Source organism: Heteronotia binoei, chromosome 15 (genome assembly GCF_032191835.1).
Source record: "Heteronotia binoei isolate CCM8104 ecotype False Entrance Well chromosome 15, APGP_CSIRO_Hbin_v1, whole genome shotgun sequence".
Classification (NCBI taxonomy): domain Eukaryota; kingdom Metazoa; phylum Chordata; class Lepidosauria; order Squamata; family Gekkonidae; genus Heteronotia; species Heteronotia binoei.
In genome coordinates this window covers 24375933-24394156 of record NC_083237.1, presented here as the reverse complement: position 1 = coordinate 24394156, position 18224 = coordinate 24375933, and the positions used below count along the sequence as shown (strand labels likewise).

General features: G+C 48.0%; 1 protein-coding gene across 1 annotated transcript in view; it reads right to left on the bottom strand.

The window, feature by feature from the left end:
- Positions 1–1954: 1954 nt before the first annotated feature.
- LOC132583953 (sulfotransferase 2B1-like) overlaps positions 1955–18224 on the bottom strand; it is a 41687-nt gene continuing 25417 nt past the window's right edge. Inside the window, exons 3-7 of the mRNA XM_060255708.1 lie at positions 13298–13506; positions 8967–9093; positions 8305–8399; positions 7127–7307; positions 1955–2757 (exon numbers count right to left, since the gene is read on the bottom strand). Coding sequence (XP_060111691.1) covers positions 2603–2757; positions 7127–7307; positions 8305–8399; positions 8967–9093; positions 13298–13506 — 767 coding nt within the window. The 3' untranslated portion in view covers positions 1955–2602. The remainder of the gene's footprint in view (positions 2758–7126; positions 7308–8304; positions 8400–8966; positions 9094–13297; positions 13507–18224) is intronic.

Here is an 18224-nt window from a genome sequence, read left to right as displayed (position 1 = left end):
GCTTTGATGTGTTTGGAGTAGTATTTCTGTAACCTGAGCAGGACCAGACCGAACCCAACTGTGATCCTGCATAATTCAGACAGAACATGTGTGAGGAAGAGCAATTAAAAGCACAGCGCAAAGAAGGGAGGTGAATCTTTCCCTCACTTGCACTTCTCTGTACCAGAGGAACCTCTTGCTTCTCCCCAGCCTTCAGCAGGGATTATTCCAAAGGCATCAATGAAATTTTCAGATTCTGATCGATAGATGTCCATCCGTATTCCACTCCTCAACACAAAACCAACTGCATCAGTGTTCCAAGTAGAAACTGGGTTTATTTGAGAACCTTTGGTACAGATATAAGGGTCAGAGAAGTAGCTCATATTTAGAGCACATGCGCTGCATACTGATAATTCAAAATTTGGTCTCCAGTCTTGAAAGGATTTGTTCTGCCTTGGAGAACCACTAGCAGCGGCCATAGAGAGTAGTAAGTTTGGTGATCTAAGGCAATTTTGTATGTAAGACTGATCACCTTCTTTGTTGAGCTGAGGTTCTCAAGCATTATTTATTATTTATTTAACTGAATTTTTGACTGCCCTTCCTGAAGCCAGGCTCAGGGCGATTCACAACAAGGCATAGTTACAATTATAGCAAAGTAAATTGAGAATAAATAAACAATAAAAACATTACAGTTCCCTAAAAAAGAGAGATGGCGTTCAGATCCTAGCAGCACTGCAGTCTTGCAGAAGGGGTGGAAAGTGGGAGTGCCAAGATGAAACTATCACTGCCCTCAGCCAAATACTGTCAGAACACAGCTGCCTACAGACCCTGTGGAATGGTAATAAGTCCCGCAGGGCCCAGATTGTGACCGTTTTTGCACACAGCTCACCTTGCAGTCACAATCCTGTTCCCTCCAAAGCGTCTGGTCGGATTTCCCACCATCTGCGCCGAAGTTACAGGAAGTGCCGCAGCTTTTGTGTAGCAAACATAAACCGCTAAAACCCATACCGTTTTTGCACACAGCTTACCTCACAGTCACAATCCTGTTCCCTCCGCACTGTCCGGTTGGATTTCCCACCATCTGCGCTGGAGTTACAGGAAGTGCTGCGGCTTTTGCGTAGCAAATGTAAACCGCTAAAACCCAGTTTACGTTTGCTACGCAGAAGCTGCGGCACTTCCTGTAACTCCGGCGCAGATGGTGGAAAATCCGACCGGACGCTGCGGAGGGAACAGGATTGTGACTGCGAGGTAAGCTGTGTGCAAAAATGGTACAAGTTTACGTTTGCTACGCAAAAGCTGCGGCACTTCCTGTAACTCTGGCGCAGATGGTGGGAAATCCGACAGACGCTGCGGAGGGAACAGGATTGTGACTGCGAGGTAAGCTGTGTGCAAAAACGGTCGGAGTTTGGCAGAGAGTTCCACCAGGTTGGGGCCAGGGCAGAGAAGGCCTGATTAGCTCTCCAGGTCTTCTCATGGGAACAAAATAGCCGGCAGTTCCCTAGATTTAACTGTGAGATGATTTGTAGAGCCCTGAATGTAAACTAGAATGTAGATTTAGGAGATTGAGACCTGAATTTGAGAGTGCAGTGACTTCTTTATTTCAAAACACCCATGTCCCCAACCATTTGTAGGGGTTCACCTCACAGTCTTTAGCGTTAAAATTGTTTTAATTACTACTACTGAATATAGCGATAGCCTCCAGCTTTCCCAAGGACCAGTTGTCAGGACAGAACCTCAATCTGGATGGGGGTGGGGGGATGACTAAAGAGGTCTTTATCAGATCCAGCTTCTTCCACTCTGCCTCAGGAATTGTCAGCACCAATGGTGGTAGCAGAAAAACTGGGATTACTTTTGGAAGAACATTGTTCAAAATTGTTCAGATGTAATAAACCAAAAGGGGGCAGGATATATGTGAGTAGAATTTGGATCTGGCTGGGTGGAGGTTGTTAAAAATGGAGTCACTGCTGCCCTCTGGTGAGAGAAGAAGTCAACATTTATTTAGTTCTCCCCTAAACATGTCTGGAAGGAGAGGAATCCTGTAAATGAGATACTGAGCAGTTGGGATTGTCAGCCATAGCACAGCAGCAATGCAGAAAAGTGCTGAAGGATCTTGTGAGGGGAAACAGAAAGTCCCAATATGGAAACCACTTAACATTAGTTAACATATACGTGTCTACATATATGTTGATGAGTTACTATTAAAGTTATGCATAATTCAATCCTTGACTTTTTGTGGATGGCTTCACCTCCTACAGCATCCATTTTGTGATTGGCTCCACCTACTGTGGCAGCCATTTTGTGATTGGCTCCACCTACTGTGGCAGCCATTTTGTGATTGTGCCCACTTCCTGTATCAAATTCCAAAGGTGCCTGCAGGTTCTAAAAGGTTGGGGACTCCTGTCTTAAACCAAAGAACAGTGCTTCTGTCCCCGTTTGGCCACCTCCGGAATATATTCCAGTACTTTCCATTGTTTTCTGGAACCTTAGCTGCCTGTTCTTACTCACTAAGTCTTATTTTCTCCCATACCATCCAAAAATGCCAACTTCTGCTTCTCCCACCCTAGATGTTCCCATTAATCTACTGCATGTTACACTAACTGTTGGTGTCCCACAGAGTTATGAATCAGTCTGATGAGGGGGAAGAGCCAAGGGAGAGCAGGTTGCATTTTTTGTCCCAAGGAAATGTAATATCTAAATCTTGCACACGCTCCCGGTAGATCCGGTCGAAACGTTCACTCTGTTCAGCTGTCAGATGGTTCTTCCAGTCACCAGAGATCCCTGGAAATAGATGGCAATAATGAATACACAAATAGATTCAGAACAGCCAGAGGGAAGTATTTCTTCAGGCAGTTCATGACGAACCTGCCAGAATGTTCAGCTACAAGCTGTGACAACGGCTGCTGTCCCAGAGCCCTGGGCAAATTCATGCAGGACAGGACTGTGAGTGCTCGCATCAGCTGAAAAGAGAGCCTCCATGTTCCGAGGCAATCTATTTCTGATCGCCAAAAAGGAGACAACATCTGGGGTTGCCTTTTCCTACCAAGTCACGCTCATGAGCTTACCAGAGATGTCTGGCTGTACACATTGCTGTACTAGACAAATTTTTATTCGATCTAGGCTAAATCACAAGAAGGCAACAGAATTTTCTGGGATTGGCAAGGAAATATAACACCAAATTATGCCAGAAAAGGATTCAATTTTCTGTGAATGATGATCCACTAGGCAATTAGGCTTTTTATCCTGCAACACAAGGGTCGATCAGTCCATCTTTTTTTTCCAATATACCCAATACATTTCCTTCCTTTCTGTGTTCAGTCTTCACAACAGTCTTGTGAGGTTGATTGTGCCAAGAGAGGGGTGGCTGGCTCAGGGTTACCCACTGAGTTTCATGGAAGAATGGAGATTTGAACCCAGATCTCCCACTGACACTCTAACCATTGCATTGCACTGACCCTCAAAAACAAACAAAATGAAAGCATCAATGAATTTAATCCAGCCTGGTTTTGCCCCAGGCCTGAGCTAGGGCCTTCAGCTTGGTTCAAAGGACCTATTTAACAAGTATCAGCGACATCTTGCTGAGAGTCTGTTGTGTATGTGGACTCATGCGAGTGTTCTTTATTAGTGTTCCTGCCTGGCTCATTGGAGCCTTGAGGACTGAGCTTGGGGACTCTAGAACAGGGGTCCCCAACCCCCGGGCCATGGACCAGTACTGGTTCGTGGCCTAGCAACCGGGCCATGAGTTGTATAATTATTTCATTATATATTACACTGTAGTAATAATAAAAATAAGATATTGGATTTATATCCTGCCCTCTACTCCAAATTTCAGAATCTCAGAGTAGCTCACAATCTCCCTTACCTTCCTCTCCCACAACAGACACCCTGTGAGGTGGGTGGGGCTGAGAGAACTCTGATAGAAGCTGCCCTTTCAAGGACAACTCTGTAAGAGCTATGACTGACCCAAGGCCATTCCAGCAGCTGCAAATGGAGGAGAGAACCAGCCCTCTGCTGGTTCAAACGATCCAATGGTGTCCTAGCACAAGAACCCAGGACTGTATATAATTGGCCGTGTTGGCCCAGTTCAGCAGTCTTCTAGTTCAGCCGCTCCTATGCTGTACTGAATAAAGAGAGCTATGATCATGGTAACTTCACCTCTTCTATGCATTGAACCCACTACATTATAGAGTCCTTTTTTTCAAGAGCAGGTAGCCATCATTCCCACTTGGAAAAGTCTGCTGTTCCAACTGCTGGTGGACAGTGGGAGAAGCTTTGCTTGGCTGCCATGTCTTTCCTGAGCTTCTGCAGAGCTCCAGGATCAGCAGCCCACATTCCTGCTTTGGCTATCAAATGACACTGGGACACAACAATTTAAAAAAAGGGAAACAGCCACCTCCATAGGGGCATTCTTGGCTTCTGAGGATATCTATTATTAGACAGAGATTAAACAATGGGAAATCCATTAACAAATTTTGACCAGTCAATTGGCCAGCTGGCCAATCTAGAGAAGTTGTACACAAGACACAGAACTGCTGCAACAGAGGACAGACCTGCTAGGTTCCCTAGCACTTTGCATATATACTTCCACTGCCCCCAAACAAGGAATGGGGTAGGTTAAAGGCAAAAAGGCAGGCTATAGCTACAGTGGTCAATAGGCCTGGAGAAAAATGCCCCACCCATTATATAGAGACTTCAGCAGATAACAGACGGCTGCTTTGGGGTGGCTAGCAGCCGCCCCAAATACAGACAGCTGGAAATTGAGTGCCCCAGAGCTTCCAGACGGTGCTCAAGCAAAGGGGTGGCCCCTGGGCAGCCAGGGAGCGTCTGGAATGCTCACGTGTCCCGCTCATGGCTCCCCGGGAGCTCTTCAAGGGCTCTCCAGCCTTCCAGACAGCCGGGAGCCACCCCAGTGAAAAGGGATCACTTTTGCAGTGGTCCTTTTTTGAGCCGGGTGGATCGTCTTCCAGGATGGGGTGAGTACGGGATCCGGCCGGCCGGCAGACGTTGCTGTCCGGAAGGTTTTTTTGGGCCGATCTCAGAGGCGTCTCTGAGTTGACCCAAAGTGCCGGTCTGTAATCAGCCTAAGGGCACTTTTACACATGCTAAACATTGCACTTTCAATTTACTTTAGCAATCATTTGCAAGTGGGATTCGCCATTCCATACACTAAAATCCAGCTACAAAGCACATTGAAAGTGGATTGAAAGTGCATTATTCAGCATGTGTGAAAGCACCTTTAAACAGGCCACTGAAGCTTTTTGTGGCAAAGAGGTAGATGGCATCACCTGGTAAATTACATGCCCATAAGCCTCTGTAGCGTTGTGAGAGCAACGTCACCCCAGAGTCGGAAATGACTGGTGCCTTTCCTTTTCAGGCCTCTGTAAAGGGACAGGACAATTGTTTCTCCAGGTTGCTGGCAAAGTCCTGCTGAACACCAACAAGGGATCTCATCCATGGGTATGAAACTCTTTGCTCAAGGCTGCCTGCATTCACACATGCAACATAAAATGAAGAAACTGAATCTGTGGAAGAGCCAAGGCAGGTCAAATACCGGACAGAAGCATTGACAAGTAATACAATACGAAATTATTCATTACGGTGTACAAGAATGCTGTGTTGTTGGTGCTGGAGACCTTGCCTACAAATATCACAGAATAAGATAGTGGAAGGGATCTGCATTGTAGGTCACAAATTTTAATGCCCCCATCCCATGTAAAAACTCTACATAAATAAAACTCCACAGGGAGAAAGATTCTTTTGAGTTAAGCCTGCCACATGTTCTACTAAAAAGGAAATGATTAAGGGAAGTTTTAAAAAATGTAATCAATCCCCCTTACATCCCCCTTACAGTCCATCCTATCCCCTCACCACACTGCAAGTGGGATGTGGTGCCTAAAAAGGCAAATGCAATTTTGGGCTGTATCTACAGAAGTATAGTGTCCAGATCATGTGAAGTGATGGTATCACTTTACTCTGCTCTGTTAAGACCTCACCTGGAGTATTGTGTTCAGTTTTGGGCACCACATTTTAAGAAGGATATAGACAAGCTGGAACGGGTCCAGAGGAGGGTGACGAAGATGGTGAGGGGTCTGGAGACCAAGTCCTATGAGGAAAGGTTGAAGGAGCTGGGGATGTTTAGCCTGGAGAGGAGGCAGTTGAAAGGTGATATGATCACCATCTTCAAGTACTTGAAGAGCTGTCATATAGAGGATGGTATGGAATTGTTTTCTGTGGCCCCAGAAGGTAGGACCAGAACCAGTGGGTTGAAATTAAATCAAAAGAGGTTCTGGCTCAACATAAGGAAGAACTTCCTGACGATTAGAGCAATTCCTCAGTGAAACAGGCTTCCTCGGGAGGTGGTGGGCTCTCCTTCCTTGGAGGTTTTTAAACAGAGGCTAGATGGCCATCTGACAGCAATGAAGATCCTGTGAATTTAGGGGGAGGTGTTTGTGAGTTTCCTGCATTGTGCAGGGGGTTGGACTAGATGACCCAGGAGGTCCCTTCCAACTCTATGATTCCATTATTCTATCTCATTCCTTTCTCTTTTTATTGCCCGTATAGACTAGGCTTTGGTTTTGGATATGGGATAAGATTCAAACCAATGTTGGACATCTGTGATTTGATACCCCAGGTCAAGGTTGCCAACTGGTAGTGGCTGCAGTTTCCCCCCGGCCACTGAGAAAAGGGTCACTTTGGAAGTTGGACTCTATGGCATCATGCTCCAAACACCTTCTGAAGCTCCACCTCCAAAGTCTCAGGCATTTCTCAACACAGAACTGGCAACCCCACTTTCCCCTCCATGCCATACCTCTTCTCTATTCAAAACTGGATCTGAACTGCTCTTAACTCCAGTAGGGAAAAAAGACAGGCATATATTGTGCCTGTCTTTTTCCCTTACCAAACCTGAAAGCTCCAGAGAAGGGGGGTGGGTTGTTGTTGTGGGAAAGGCACAAGGGAGGAGAATCCACTAACGCTTTCCCCAGCACTGAAGTTCCAGTCCATATTAGCTCCTGCCGCAGCTCCTTTTTCAGGCTAAATCAGGAGAGCGGTGTAGGTCCTCAACATCATGTGTGATGACAGAATACCCCCAGCTGTTATCCTTCACACTTGGAGGGCAGGTCTCTCCTCCCCCGCCCCATTTTGCCCTCACCTTTGCGAAGAAAAGCACTTTTCTTCTGGTCCATGAGGAATCGTGGCGCACGGGAGAAGTTTGACATTTTATTGCTTTTCATGGCTTCAAAGGAGGCATTTGCCACCACAGAGTCGATGGCTGTGTCGTCTAGATCCTTACCCAAGAACTGGCTGATACGGACTATGCTTCCCCGCAGGTCCTAGAGAAGGGGATAGAACAAGGCAGGGGAGATGGTCTTTGGTTACAAAGAGTGTACTTCTAACACGAATGATCTTAAAACACTACACTTTTAAACCATGGATCTTCCCAAGCAAGAGACAGCTGAAGGATGCTACTAAAAAGACTTTGGAGTTGTAGTTAGGGAACATGCACCGAGAATCTTTTGTTGAACATTCCTAACTTCTTTGCAAAACTATATATTTTCAAAGTTCTTTCCTTAACTGAGTGCCATGAAAATTTAATAGGTTTGAAATGGGATTAAATCTATATCTCCCTAAGCCTCCATTTCCTTCTCCCTTCCAAAGTAATTCAGAAGCCTTAGCTCTCTGTTCCTCCCCTCCATCTTAAGTCCAGCAGGCCACAATCCTTTCCCAGAGAAGCCAGTCATTACAGAGTCTAGTCCTTTGTTCACTTTTCAGCCAGCCTTTGGCAGGCTAGTTTTTTGCAGCTTCATCGACCCAGACAGGGCTTTTTTTGTGTGTGAGGCTAATAGATAGTCCAGCACTTCACTAAAAAAGCACTATGGAAATGATTAACAAACATAGTTAATATACTTCCACACCAGACAGAATGATGTTTTTGTTTCCACACAGTCAACCGCAATATGATTATTTTTTAAGTCTTGAAACCAAAACATTTTTATCTCTTATTTAAAGCAACAGGAGGAGAAATCTACTTCAGAATCTTAGCCAGTGTCCTAACATGATGCAGATGGAGCCAAACAATACACAATAGAAAGCATCTCCTTGGTCCTAGGTTGGAAACACAGGGATGCGCAGCCAAGACTAGAAACCTAAAACCTTTCATGCGGAATGCCACATTTGGACATTATTTCCCCCCTTTACGCACTTTAATGACCTTCAGAACCTGGCTTCTATTGCCAGCATAGATACATTCCAGCAAACACAGCTGGCAAAATTGTATCTACGTTTGCAAAACGCAAGTTGAGAGCACAGCTAAAACAACATAATAACAACCTCTTGCAGCTCCTCATACGTGATGAAGAAGATGTTCTCCTCATCCTTCAGGTTCATCCAGCCTTTAACATGGTCAAACCAGGATCCAAAAGGCACTGGAGGGAGAAGCAAGAATTAGGCAGGTGGAGAATTAGGCTCTTTGTGCCCACTTGGGGAAAGGGGGAACTCTCTAAACCACAGAAAAGGAGAGAGGGAGGTCACATGAACACAGGAGCCCAAAGAGCTGCCATATAATGAATCAGACCCATCATCTATCAAGGTCAGTACTGCTAGGGTTGCCAGCCTCCAGGTGGGACCTGGGGACCCCCCAGAATTACAGCTTATCCCCCGACTCCAGAAATCAGTTCCCCTGGAGAAAATGGCTGCTTTGGAGGGCGGACTCTATGGCATTGTATGCCACTGAGTTTCCTGTCCTCCCCAGGTTCCATCCCCAAATCTTAGGAAGTTTCCCAATCCCAACTCTACTTCTTCATCCCTCTGCAGTGGCCAGAGGAGATCTGGCAGCAGCTCTCCAGGGTCTTAGGCAGAGGGCTTTCACATCTTCTACCACTTGGTCCTTTTAGCTGGAGATGCTGGGGATTGAACCTGAGACCTTCTGCATGGCAAACAGATGCCTTGCTACTGAGCCACAGCCCTTCCCGGCTCATCCCCCAGTCACTCACCATCCCCCTTTAGAAACTCTTCCAGAAATCGGTCCAAGGTTCCAGGGTCTTTATAAGGGCGAAACATCGAGGCAAAGTGGTAGAGGGACACTAAGACATCTTTCGGGTTCCTAACTGTATAGATTATCTGTCGGGAGAAGGGAGCGGTTGAGTAGGCTATATGGAACGCTGCTATATCAGACAATACAAGCCATCTCCACCTGTATGAAATCTGGATTAGACTGTTTATGAGTGCGCCAGTGAAATACAGAGCTCTGTAGCTCAGAACTCTAAGCCTGTTAATGAATGCTGTACAATATTTTTGCCCTCTTGCTCTATAATCTCAAAATGCAAAGACAGGTGTAATTTTAGTTCAGGAGCAGGTGATTTTTTTTTGTTTGCTCTGCCGCCCCGATGGGCACCTTTCCCTCCTTAACTGCTGCATGCTTGGCTCCAGTTCTAGGATGCAGCTAACTTCACCTCTCCTTCCACGCTTTGGATAGCTGCCAGTCTTTCCTAAAACACTGTTTGCAGGTGCACATCTTATTTATTCACTTCAGTTTTGACTCAGCACCTTCAAAACAAAGAGCCACTCTGCTGTATTTTGGTTTGTTTGGGGTGGTTTTTTTTCCCTGTTAAAGCATTGTTCTGGGTAAGCGGGGCAGGGGGAGCTGGGGGGGTGGCTTTTCAATTCTCACGAGAGTCAGTCAATCAGGACAGGCAGCCAGTCTCTGCTGGGAATGGGGAGAATCAGGGTCAAACTTAGGGTTCTCATGGCTGCCAGTCCAGGGCTTTTTCTGTAGCAGGAACTCCTTTGCATATTAGGCTACACCAGGGGTGGAATTCTAGCAGGAGCTCCTTTGCATATTAGGCCACACCTCCTGATGCAGCAAATCCTCCAAGAGCTTACAAGACTCTTTTTTGTAAGCTCTTGGAGGATTGGCTACATCAGGGGTGTGTGGCCTAATATGCAAAGGAGCTCCTGCTAGATTTCCACCCCTGGGCTACACCCTCCTGATGTAACCAATCATCCAAGAGCTTATAGTAGGCCCTGTAAGCTCTTGGAGGATTGGCTGTATCAGTGGGGTGTAGACTAATATGCAAAGGAGCTCCTATTACAAAAAAAAGCCCTGGCTGCCACTATTTCAAGCCATTCAAAAATGCTATGAAGCAGCTTTGTTCTTCCTCTGGCACCTTTTCAAGTGCCAAAACTTCCACGGGGTGTGTCGCTGTTTTGGGACTTGATACAGTATGAGTAGGGCTGCCTGCTCTGGTTTGGGGAAATACCTGAAGATTTGGAGGGTGAAGCCTGGGGAGGGCAGGGTTTGGCAAGGGGAGGGACCTCAGCAGCGTACAATGTCATAGGGTCCATCTTCCAAAGGAGCCATTTTCTCCCAAGGAATTGATTTCTATTGCCTGCAGATCAGTTGTGCCCCCAGGAGATTTCCTGCCACCACCTGGGGGTCAGCAACCTTAGGTATGAGGGAGACAAGAGACAGTGCCAAATTAAACTCTATGGAGGCCCCTAGGCAGTCAAAATCTCGGGGGCCCCTCACAAATTTATTTCAGAGTTGGAGTGCCCGCCCCACCACCCACAGCCCCTGCTGCAGCCTGCAGGCCCCTTCTCACAAGCCCCTTTGACAAAGCTGCAGGGGACAGGCAAAGAGAGGCAAACTTGGCTCCACCACCAGCAGCAGCTGCACCAGGCAAGTTGGGCAAAGAGTGGCTCAGTTACTGGCTGCGCATCCAGGCTGAAAGGGCTGCAAACAGGGGGAAAAGCTGGCCTGGGGCCCCTAATGGGGTGGGGGCCCCTAGGCCATTGGCTACTTGGCCTATTTGTTAATCCAGCCCTGACAAGAGAGCCTCAGCCTACCACACTGTGGGCCTGATCCCAGTTTTAAATGACTTTAAAATGGAGGCAGCAGCCTTGTTGCAGATACAAGGATACCATCACATCTAGTTTAGTCCAAGTTGTTCCTAGCCTTGATTCAGTTTGAAAGTTTCTACATCTGCCCCAAAAATGTGTGAGTATAGATCCAAAATGGGCTCTCCACACAATATCTGTCATTGGCAACTTTAAAACTTCCTGATTTCTAATCCATCCCCTTGCACGAGAAAACACCAGTTCTCAGCCAAACCGTTCCAACTGCATTCCCACACTGACTCCCAGCATATTTCTTTCTTGCTGCTGTGCCTCAGCATACCTCCTAGACAGAGTTGCTAACCTCCAGGTGTCCCAGAATTAAAACTGATCTCCAGACTAGAGAAATCCATTTCCCTGAAGAAAACGGGAGTTCCATAGGGTGGATCCTATGACATCATATCCCAGCTGAGCTCCCTGAACCTTACCTTCCCCAGACTTTGTCCCCAAACCTCCAAGAATTTCCCCAACCTAAAGTTGGCAACCCTGTGCCCAGATCACTTTTGGGAATTCTCCTCTCCTCTCCCTTCCTTCAAATCTCTTCTCAAAAGCCATCTTTCTCAAGTGCTTTAGTACAATCCCTTAGTTCTCCTTTCTACTACAAATAAATACACAACTGATCCTTGCTAATTCATACCTCCACCATCCTTCTGTTTCTTCTCCTGTTCCACACTATAGTTTGTAAGCTCTTTGGGAAAGAATTATCTCATTACTTTGCAAAGTGCCATGAATATTGATGATACTATTTAAATACGTGTGTTTCCAAAGTGCAGTCAAGCTGCAACCAACTTGTGGCGACCCCACAGGGCTTTCCAAGCAAGAGGCAAATGGAGGTGTCTGCCATTGCCTGCCTCTGTGCAGAGATCCTGGACTTTCCTGGAGGTCTCCCATCCAAGTACTAACCAGAGTCGACCCTGCTTAGCTTTCAAGATCTGATAACCTGGGCCATATAAATATGCACATGCATAAATACAGGGGTTTTACCCGATAAATGCAAACTACACTGTTCTCTGCATCCAGAAAGAGCCAGGGGCCAGGGGCAGTTTTATGGTTTAATACCAGAAACTCAGGCTGTGCATGTAAGTGAACTTTGTCTTTCAGCATTTTTGAGACTAGCAGCAATTCCTTAGCAGTCAAGAGAGGGGACTCCACTAGATCTGCCACCTTTCCTGACAACCTCTGTAGCTGCGCAGCAGTTCAGCATGTAAGAATAAACTGGTGACACTTTTCAGGATATGGACACGAGCAATTCCACCTGTCAGTGGCTGCAGATCAAGCAGTTTTTAAAGGCACAGCAGAAGACAGTTGAAAATTTGGCAGCTCCAGGACATCTGTAAATGCTCTTTTTTCTTGCTAGTTTACATTGCTGAGCCCTGGCATTAAAGCTAATTTCCGAGCCTTGGCTCGAATTAAGCTGCAAGAGAATTCTTCCTTACAACTTAATTCCAGCCAAGACTTGGATAATGCCAAATCTTGATGACGCTTGCTCCTATCATCTGGTGCAGCATAGTGGCTGACACTGCAGTCCTAAATTGAGTTTTGCCTTCTAAGTCCATTGACTTCAATGGAGTTAACATAAGAACAGAAAGAGAACCTTGCCTGATCAGACCATCCATCTAGTCCACCATCCTGTCTCAAACAACAGCCAGGCAGTTAATCTGGAGGGCCAACTACAGGATGTAGAGGCCAAGACCTTCCCTGCTTGTTCTCTGCAAGGCCTTCCCCGCGTGTTGCCTGCTGGCTAGGGCTGCCAAGTTCCCAGGCTGGGTGGGGATTCCTCCACCCTGGAGGTTCCTAACCCACCAGCCCGCATTGGGCCGACGAGGGGGGGATCCTCCCCCAACATCACTGGTGCGATGATGTCACTTACACTGGTGTGATGACATCACTTGCCCCCGGTTTGGAGGCCCTCCCCCCCACTTCAGGGTTATCAGAAAGCGGGGAGGGGGAGGGAAATGTCTGCTGGAACTCTATTATACCCTACGGAGTCTGATTCTCATAGGGTATAATTGAGAATTGATCCATGGGTATCTGGGGCTCGGGGGAGGATCTTTTTGGGGGGATAGATGGACCAAATTTTCAGCAAATCATCTGGTGCCTCTCCTCAAAAAATCCCCCAAGTTTAAAAAAGGTTGCACCTGGGGGTCCAATTCTATGAGTCCCCAAAGAAGGTGCCCCATCCTTCATTATTTTGAAATGGAGAGAAAGCATTTAAAAAGCATGCTCTCTCTTTAAATGTGATTGCCAGAACTCTCTTTGGAATTCAATCGTGCTTGTCACACCCTTTATCCTGGCTCCACGCCCAAAGTCCCCAGATATTTCTTGACTTGGACCTAGCAATCCTATTCCCCATCAATGTCCTCAGAACACCTTGCTTAGCTAGCCGCTGCCTTAAAGAGACCTCCCCCGGTCACATGTTGTTTGCTCTTACCTTGGCTTTGGACTTGAAGAAGGACTTTGCAAACAGTTGAATTGGCAGGTGAGAGCTGATGAGGCGAGGTGACTTGTTGGTTAAAGCCTTCCGGTAGCCCATCACTGTCTCGTACCAAGGGGCCCGGTCCCAGTTGGGGATGCTCTGACACCAGGTGGGGTCCCCATTCCTCAGGATGAGACTGAGGATCTCCAGCATCCATACTGTCCCTTAAAAAATGAAAGAGGGGAGCCCCCAAAACATTTCGTTATTTAGAAATCTTATATGCAGAAAGCTACTTTAAAAAAACCAACAGTATCTCATGGGCTAAGAGGGAAATAGTAAGGTTCCATCTGATATCCTCTACTTACGTATTTTATTTTAAAATGTTGGCCATTTGTATGCCCATGCTTTGCGGTATGCTTGCAAAGCAGTTTGCAACGGAAACATATCCAAAATAAATTCAGTGACACATGGATAAACACACTCAAACCTCAAGGAAGAAACACAACAAAGCAGCAGATAAATTTGTCTTGTTGGCTAATAGCAATCCTAAAAGGCTCTCGGAGACAGGAGAGGAGAAGCTAGGGTTGCCAACTCTGGGTTGGGAAACTCCTAGAGATTTAGGGGTGCAGCATAGGGAGGGGGGGTTGGGGAGGGGAGGTATAATGCCATAGAACCCACCTTTCAAAGCAGCCATTTTCTCCAGGGGAACTGATCTTTGTAGTCTGCAGATCAGTTGCAATACTGGGAGATCTTAGGGTTGCCAACTTCCAGGTGGAGGCTGGAGGTCTCTCGCTATTACAATTTATATCCAGGAGACAGAGATCAATCCACCTGGAGAAAAGGGCCACTTTGGAAGGTGGAATCTATGACATTGTATCCCACTGAAGTCCCTCCCCTCTTGAACACCTACCATCAGGCTCCACCCCCAACATCTCCAGGTATTTACCAACTGGAGCTGGCAGGCAACCCTAGAGATCTCCAGTCTCCACTTAGAATCATAGAATCACAGAGTTGGGAGGGGCCATACAGCCATCCTCCTGCTCAATGCAGGACCAGCCTAGAGCATCCCTGACAAGTGTTTGTCCAGCCACTGCTTAAAGACTGCTGGTGAGGGGAAGCTCACCACCACCCTTGGTAGCTGATTCCACTGTTGAACAATACTGTAAACAAGTTTTCCCTAATATCCAGGTGGTACTACTTGGAGGTTGGCAACCCAAGGAGAAGCCCATACAAGGAGAGAGGGCTGGGGAGGAAGAATCACTGAAAAGGCCCTGTTCCACCAGAGAGGATACTCTGAGCAGTGCCCTGCGAGCAGACTTTCATATTCATGAGGGTTTATGTTGTGGTGGGATAATTCTGAAAGGGTTTGACATTTTTTAATTTTACTGTTTGTGGAAACTGTAGGCAATTTTCACTGCACTGTTTGCTGTATATACCATGCTTCTTTATTGCATCCTTTTCTAATTTTGTAATCCAGCAATGCTGTATCTATTTTACTGTTTTATGACATTGTTCTTCCTTTTTGTAACCATGTTTTATTGTGCTGTGTGTTGTATGCATTACAGGGTTGTTTTCTAATTAGGCTAGCTGGATGTTGTCAGATCCTGGAAGTAAAGAAGGGTCGGCCCTGAGTGAGAGACCGCCAAGGAAGTCCATGGCTGCTACGCAGAGGCAGGCAACATCAAACCTCCTCTGCACATCTTTTGCCATGGAAACCCCAGGAGAGGTCACCATAAATCGGCTGCAGTTTGACAGCATTTTCCACCATCAATTTTGTAACCCATTTTTTACGGGTTGTTTGTACAATTTATATTGTTTTTATTGCATTGTTTTAAAAATTATGTAATCCTCCTTGAGTGTTAGCCAACAAAGGTGGTGTTGTGTCCTAGGTTCAAATGGAGAACTGTTACTTTTGGAGGGAACTGTTACTTTTGGAGGGAAGCTGAACAAGCCAAGCTTGTACTCCACACCAGGGTTCCAGAGAAGGCCTAAGCGTGCCCAATCAGGGGAAGGATTGAAACATAAGTAGCCAATCAACATCTAGGCTCATACTGTACCCTGATAGGCCCTTAGGCCTCTGTAAATAGCCAATCCATGTACATAGTTAAGGTCCAATCAGAAGGGGGCAAGAATTGTATAAAGGAGCGGGAGGTTTGAATAGAGCTCAGTCTGTGTTGGTGTTCCTGAAGTAAAGCTTGCTGAAATCACTCTCCGACTCTGGTCTCTTACTGCGCCGACCCCAGTACTTTACACTGGCGACGAGGATGGGATGCCAGTAAGAACCAGCAACAGAACCAGGAACACGGAAAGGTGGCTAAATCCAAGCCATCTGGGTCCGCACCTCCGCTCTGCGCACACCCCATCTCTCAAGCCGCCCAGACTCGCTGCCAAGAATGGAGGCTTCAGCTAACCTCCTGCAGCCCTTTAGCATCGATCGCCCCGAGCTGTGGGACTCGTGGGTCGAAGGCTTCCAGTCATACCTGACCTTCTGGAAGATTACAGAGACTACCATGCAGAGAGCTCTGCTTATCAGTACGTGTGGCACGGAGACCGTGGACTTAGCCAGGGCTCTTCTCCAACCCAGGAAGCTCTCAGAGACGCCGGTGGATGACATCATCAGCACTCTGGAGAAGTATTTCCAGCCCCAGCCAACCAAGCTCACCCGGCACTGGGACTTCCGACAAAGGACACAGAAGGCAGGCGAAACCACGATGGCGTTCTTGACAAGCCTGCGCCGGGTGGCAAGCCGATGCAGTTTCGTAGACCTCAACGAAGCCCTTCTCAACCAGTTTGTATGGGGCTTGAGGGACGAAAAACTAGTACAGAAACTCCTGTCCCTCTCCGAGTGCGACCTAACAAAGGCAATCGATGTGGCCACTAGCTGGGAGAAGGGCAGATCAGCAGAGCCACGGCTGACAAGACAGGCTGCGGCACACCAGATCAACCCTGAACCATCTACAGAGGACTCAGACGAGGACAAAGCTCTACAAACCGGCTATCGTTCAGCAGGAAGGAAGACCACCCATGCCCCACAGGGCATGAGACACAAGACACCACCTGCATGTGCAAGCTGCGGGGGCCAGCACGAGCGAAAGACCTGCCGATTCCGGAATGCCACCTGTCGACTCTGCAACAAGGAAGGCCACATCGCCTGTGCCTGCAGATCCACATCCCGAGCACGCGTCCCGCAAAGATCTGCGCACTCCGAAGGCCAGCCAGACTTCGAGACCGACGCTCTCCACGCCCACCCATACCCGGTACAGTACCTACCCTCGCCAGTCAGGCCCTCCAAAATCCGGGTCAATGTAGGGATCGGGGGGGGTGCCCTGCCAAATGGAGGTGGACTCTGGGTCAGCATCATCTATTATAGCGGCAGAGACATTTTTTAAAATCCCCACCAGGCTGAGGCCTCGTCTCAGGGACCCGGGGTTTACCTTAGTGGACTTCCAGAAGAATAAGGTGCCTATCTTGGGAGTGGGCCCGGTCCCAGTCCAATACAAGGGGTTCAAGGGCCAGCTACAAGTGCTAGTGGTCAAGAACCACCTTACAAACCTTTTGAGTCTTGACTGGTTCAAGCCCCTGAGAATAGAGATCAGGGGGGTCAATAAGACTGTCGGAGTGGACTTTAACAAGGTTTGTGAAGAGTTCCCGGCCGTTTTCGATGGCACCTTGGGCTGCTACACGGGTCCCCCGGTTACACTACACCTCGACCCCACAGTGCGGCCTATTAGGCTTAAAGCGCGGCGAGTTCCATTCGCGCTCAAGCCTAAAATTGAGGAGGAACTGGATAAACTGATTGCACAGGGAATACTAGAGCCTGTCACCCACGCAACCTGGGAAACTCCCATCGTGACTCCAGTCAAGCCCAGTGGGGAAGTGCGGATTTGTGCAGACTATAAGTGCACCCTCAACAAGGCTCTTCAGGCCCACGCATACCCTGTGCCCATCGTCAGCCACGTTCTAGCCACCCTAGCCAGCGCAAAATTTTTTGGCAAGTTGGACTTGGCCCAAGCTTACCAACAGCTGCCGGTGGATGAGGCCACGGCCAACGCCCAAACAATTGTGACCCACCGGGGGGCCTTTAGAGTAAAGCGGTTGCAATTTGGCATGAGTGTGGCTCCGGGGTTGTTCCAGGAACTCGTGGACTCTCTTTTAAAAGGACTTCCCGGAGTCACTCCATTCTTCGATGATGTGCTGATCGCGGCAGCCTCACCTGAAGAATTCGCCGCCCGCCTTAGAGGAGTCCTACAACGTTTTGAAACAGCCGGCCTCAAGGTCAAACGGGAGAAGTGCCTCCTGGGCGTGGATCGGGTGGAATTCCTGGGGTTCTCCATCGATGCCCAGGGGGTCCATCCCTCCGACTCCAAGCTGCGTGCCATCAGAGATGCTCCAGCGCCCACCAACAAGCAAGAACTCCAGGCCTTCCTCGGCCTCCTAAACTTTTATCATGCTTTTCTCCCCCACAAGGCAGCGGTGGCCGAACCCCTGCACCGGCTTCTAGACAAGAACCGACCCTGGGCGTGGGGCCGCCAGCACGCTAAAGCCTTCCAGGATATCAAGGGCCTCCTGATGTCCAACTCCGTCCTTGCCCATTTCGACAAGACCCTGCCCTTGGTCCTTGCATGCGACGCATCCCCTTATGGCGTGGGAGCAGTTCTGGGCCACCAACTCCCTGATGGGACCGAAGTCCCTATCGCGTACTACTCGCGGACCCTCTCATCGGCGGAGCGGAACTATGCCCAAATCGACAAAGAAGGGTTGGCAGTCGTGGCCGGCGTCAAAAAATTTCATGATTACATCTACGGCCGGCCCTTTACCCTCTATACAGACCACAAACCCCTCTTGGGCCTCTTTGCATCGGACCGGCAGACCCCTCAGGTGTTGTCCCCACGGGTCCTCCGTTGGTCCATTTTTCTAGCCGGCTACACCTACACCCTAGTGC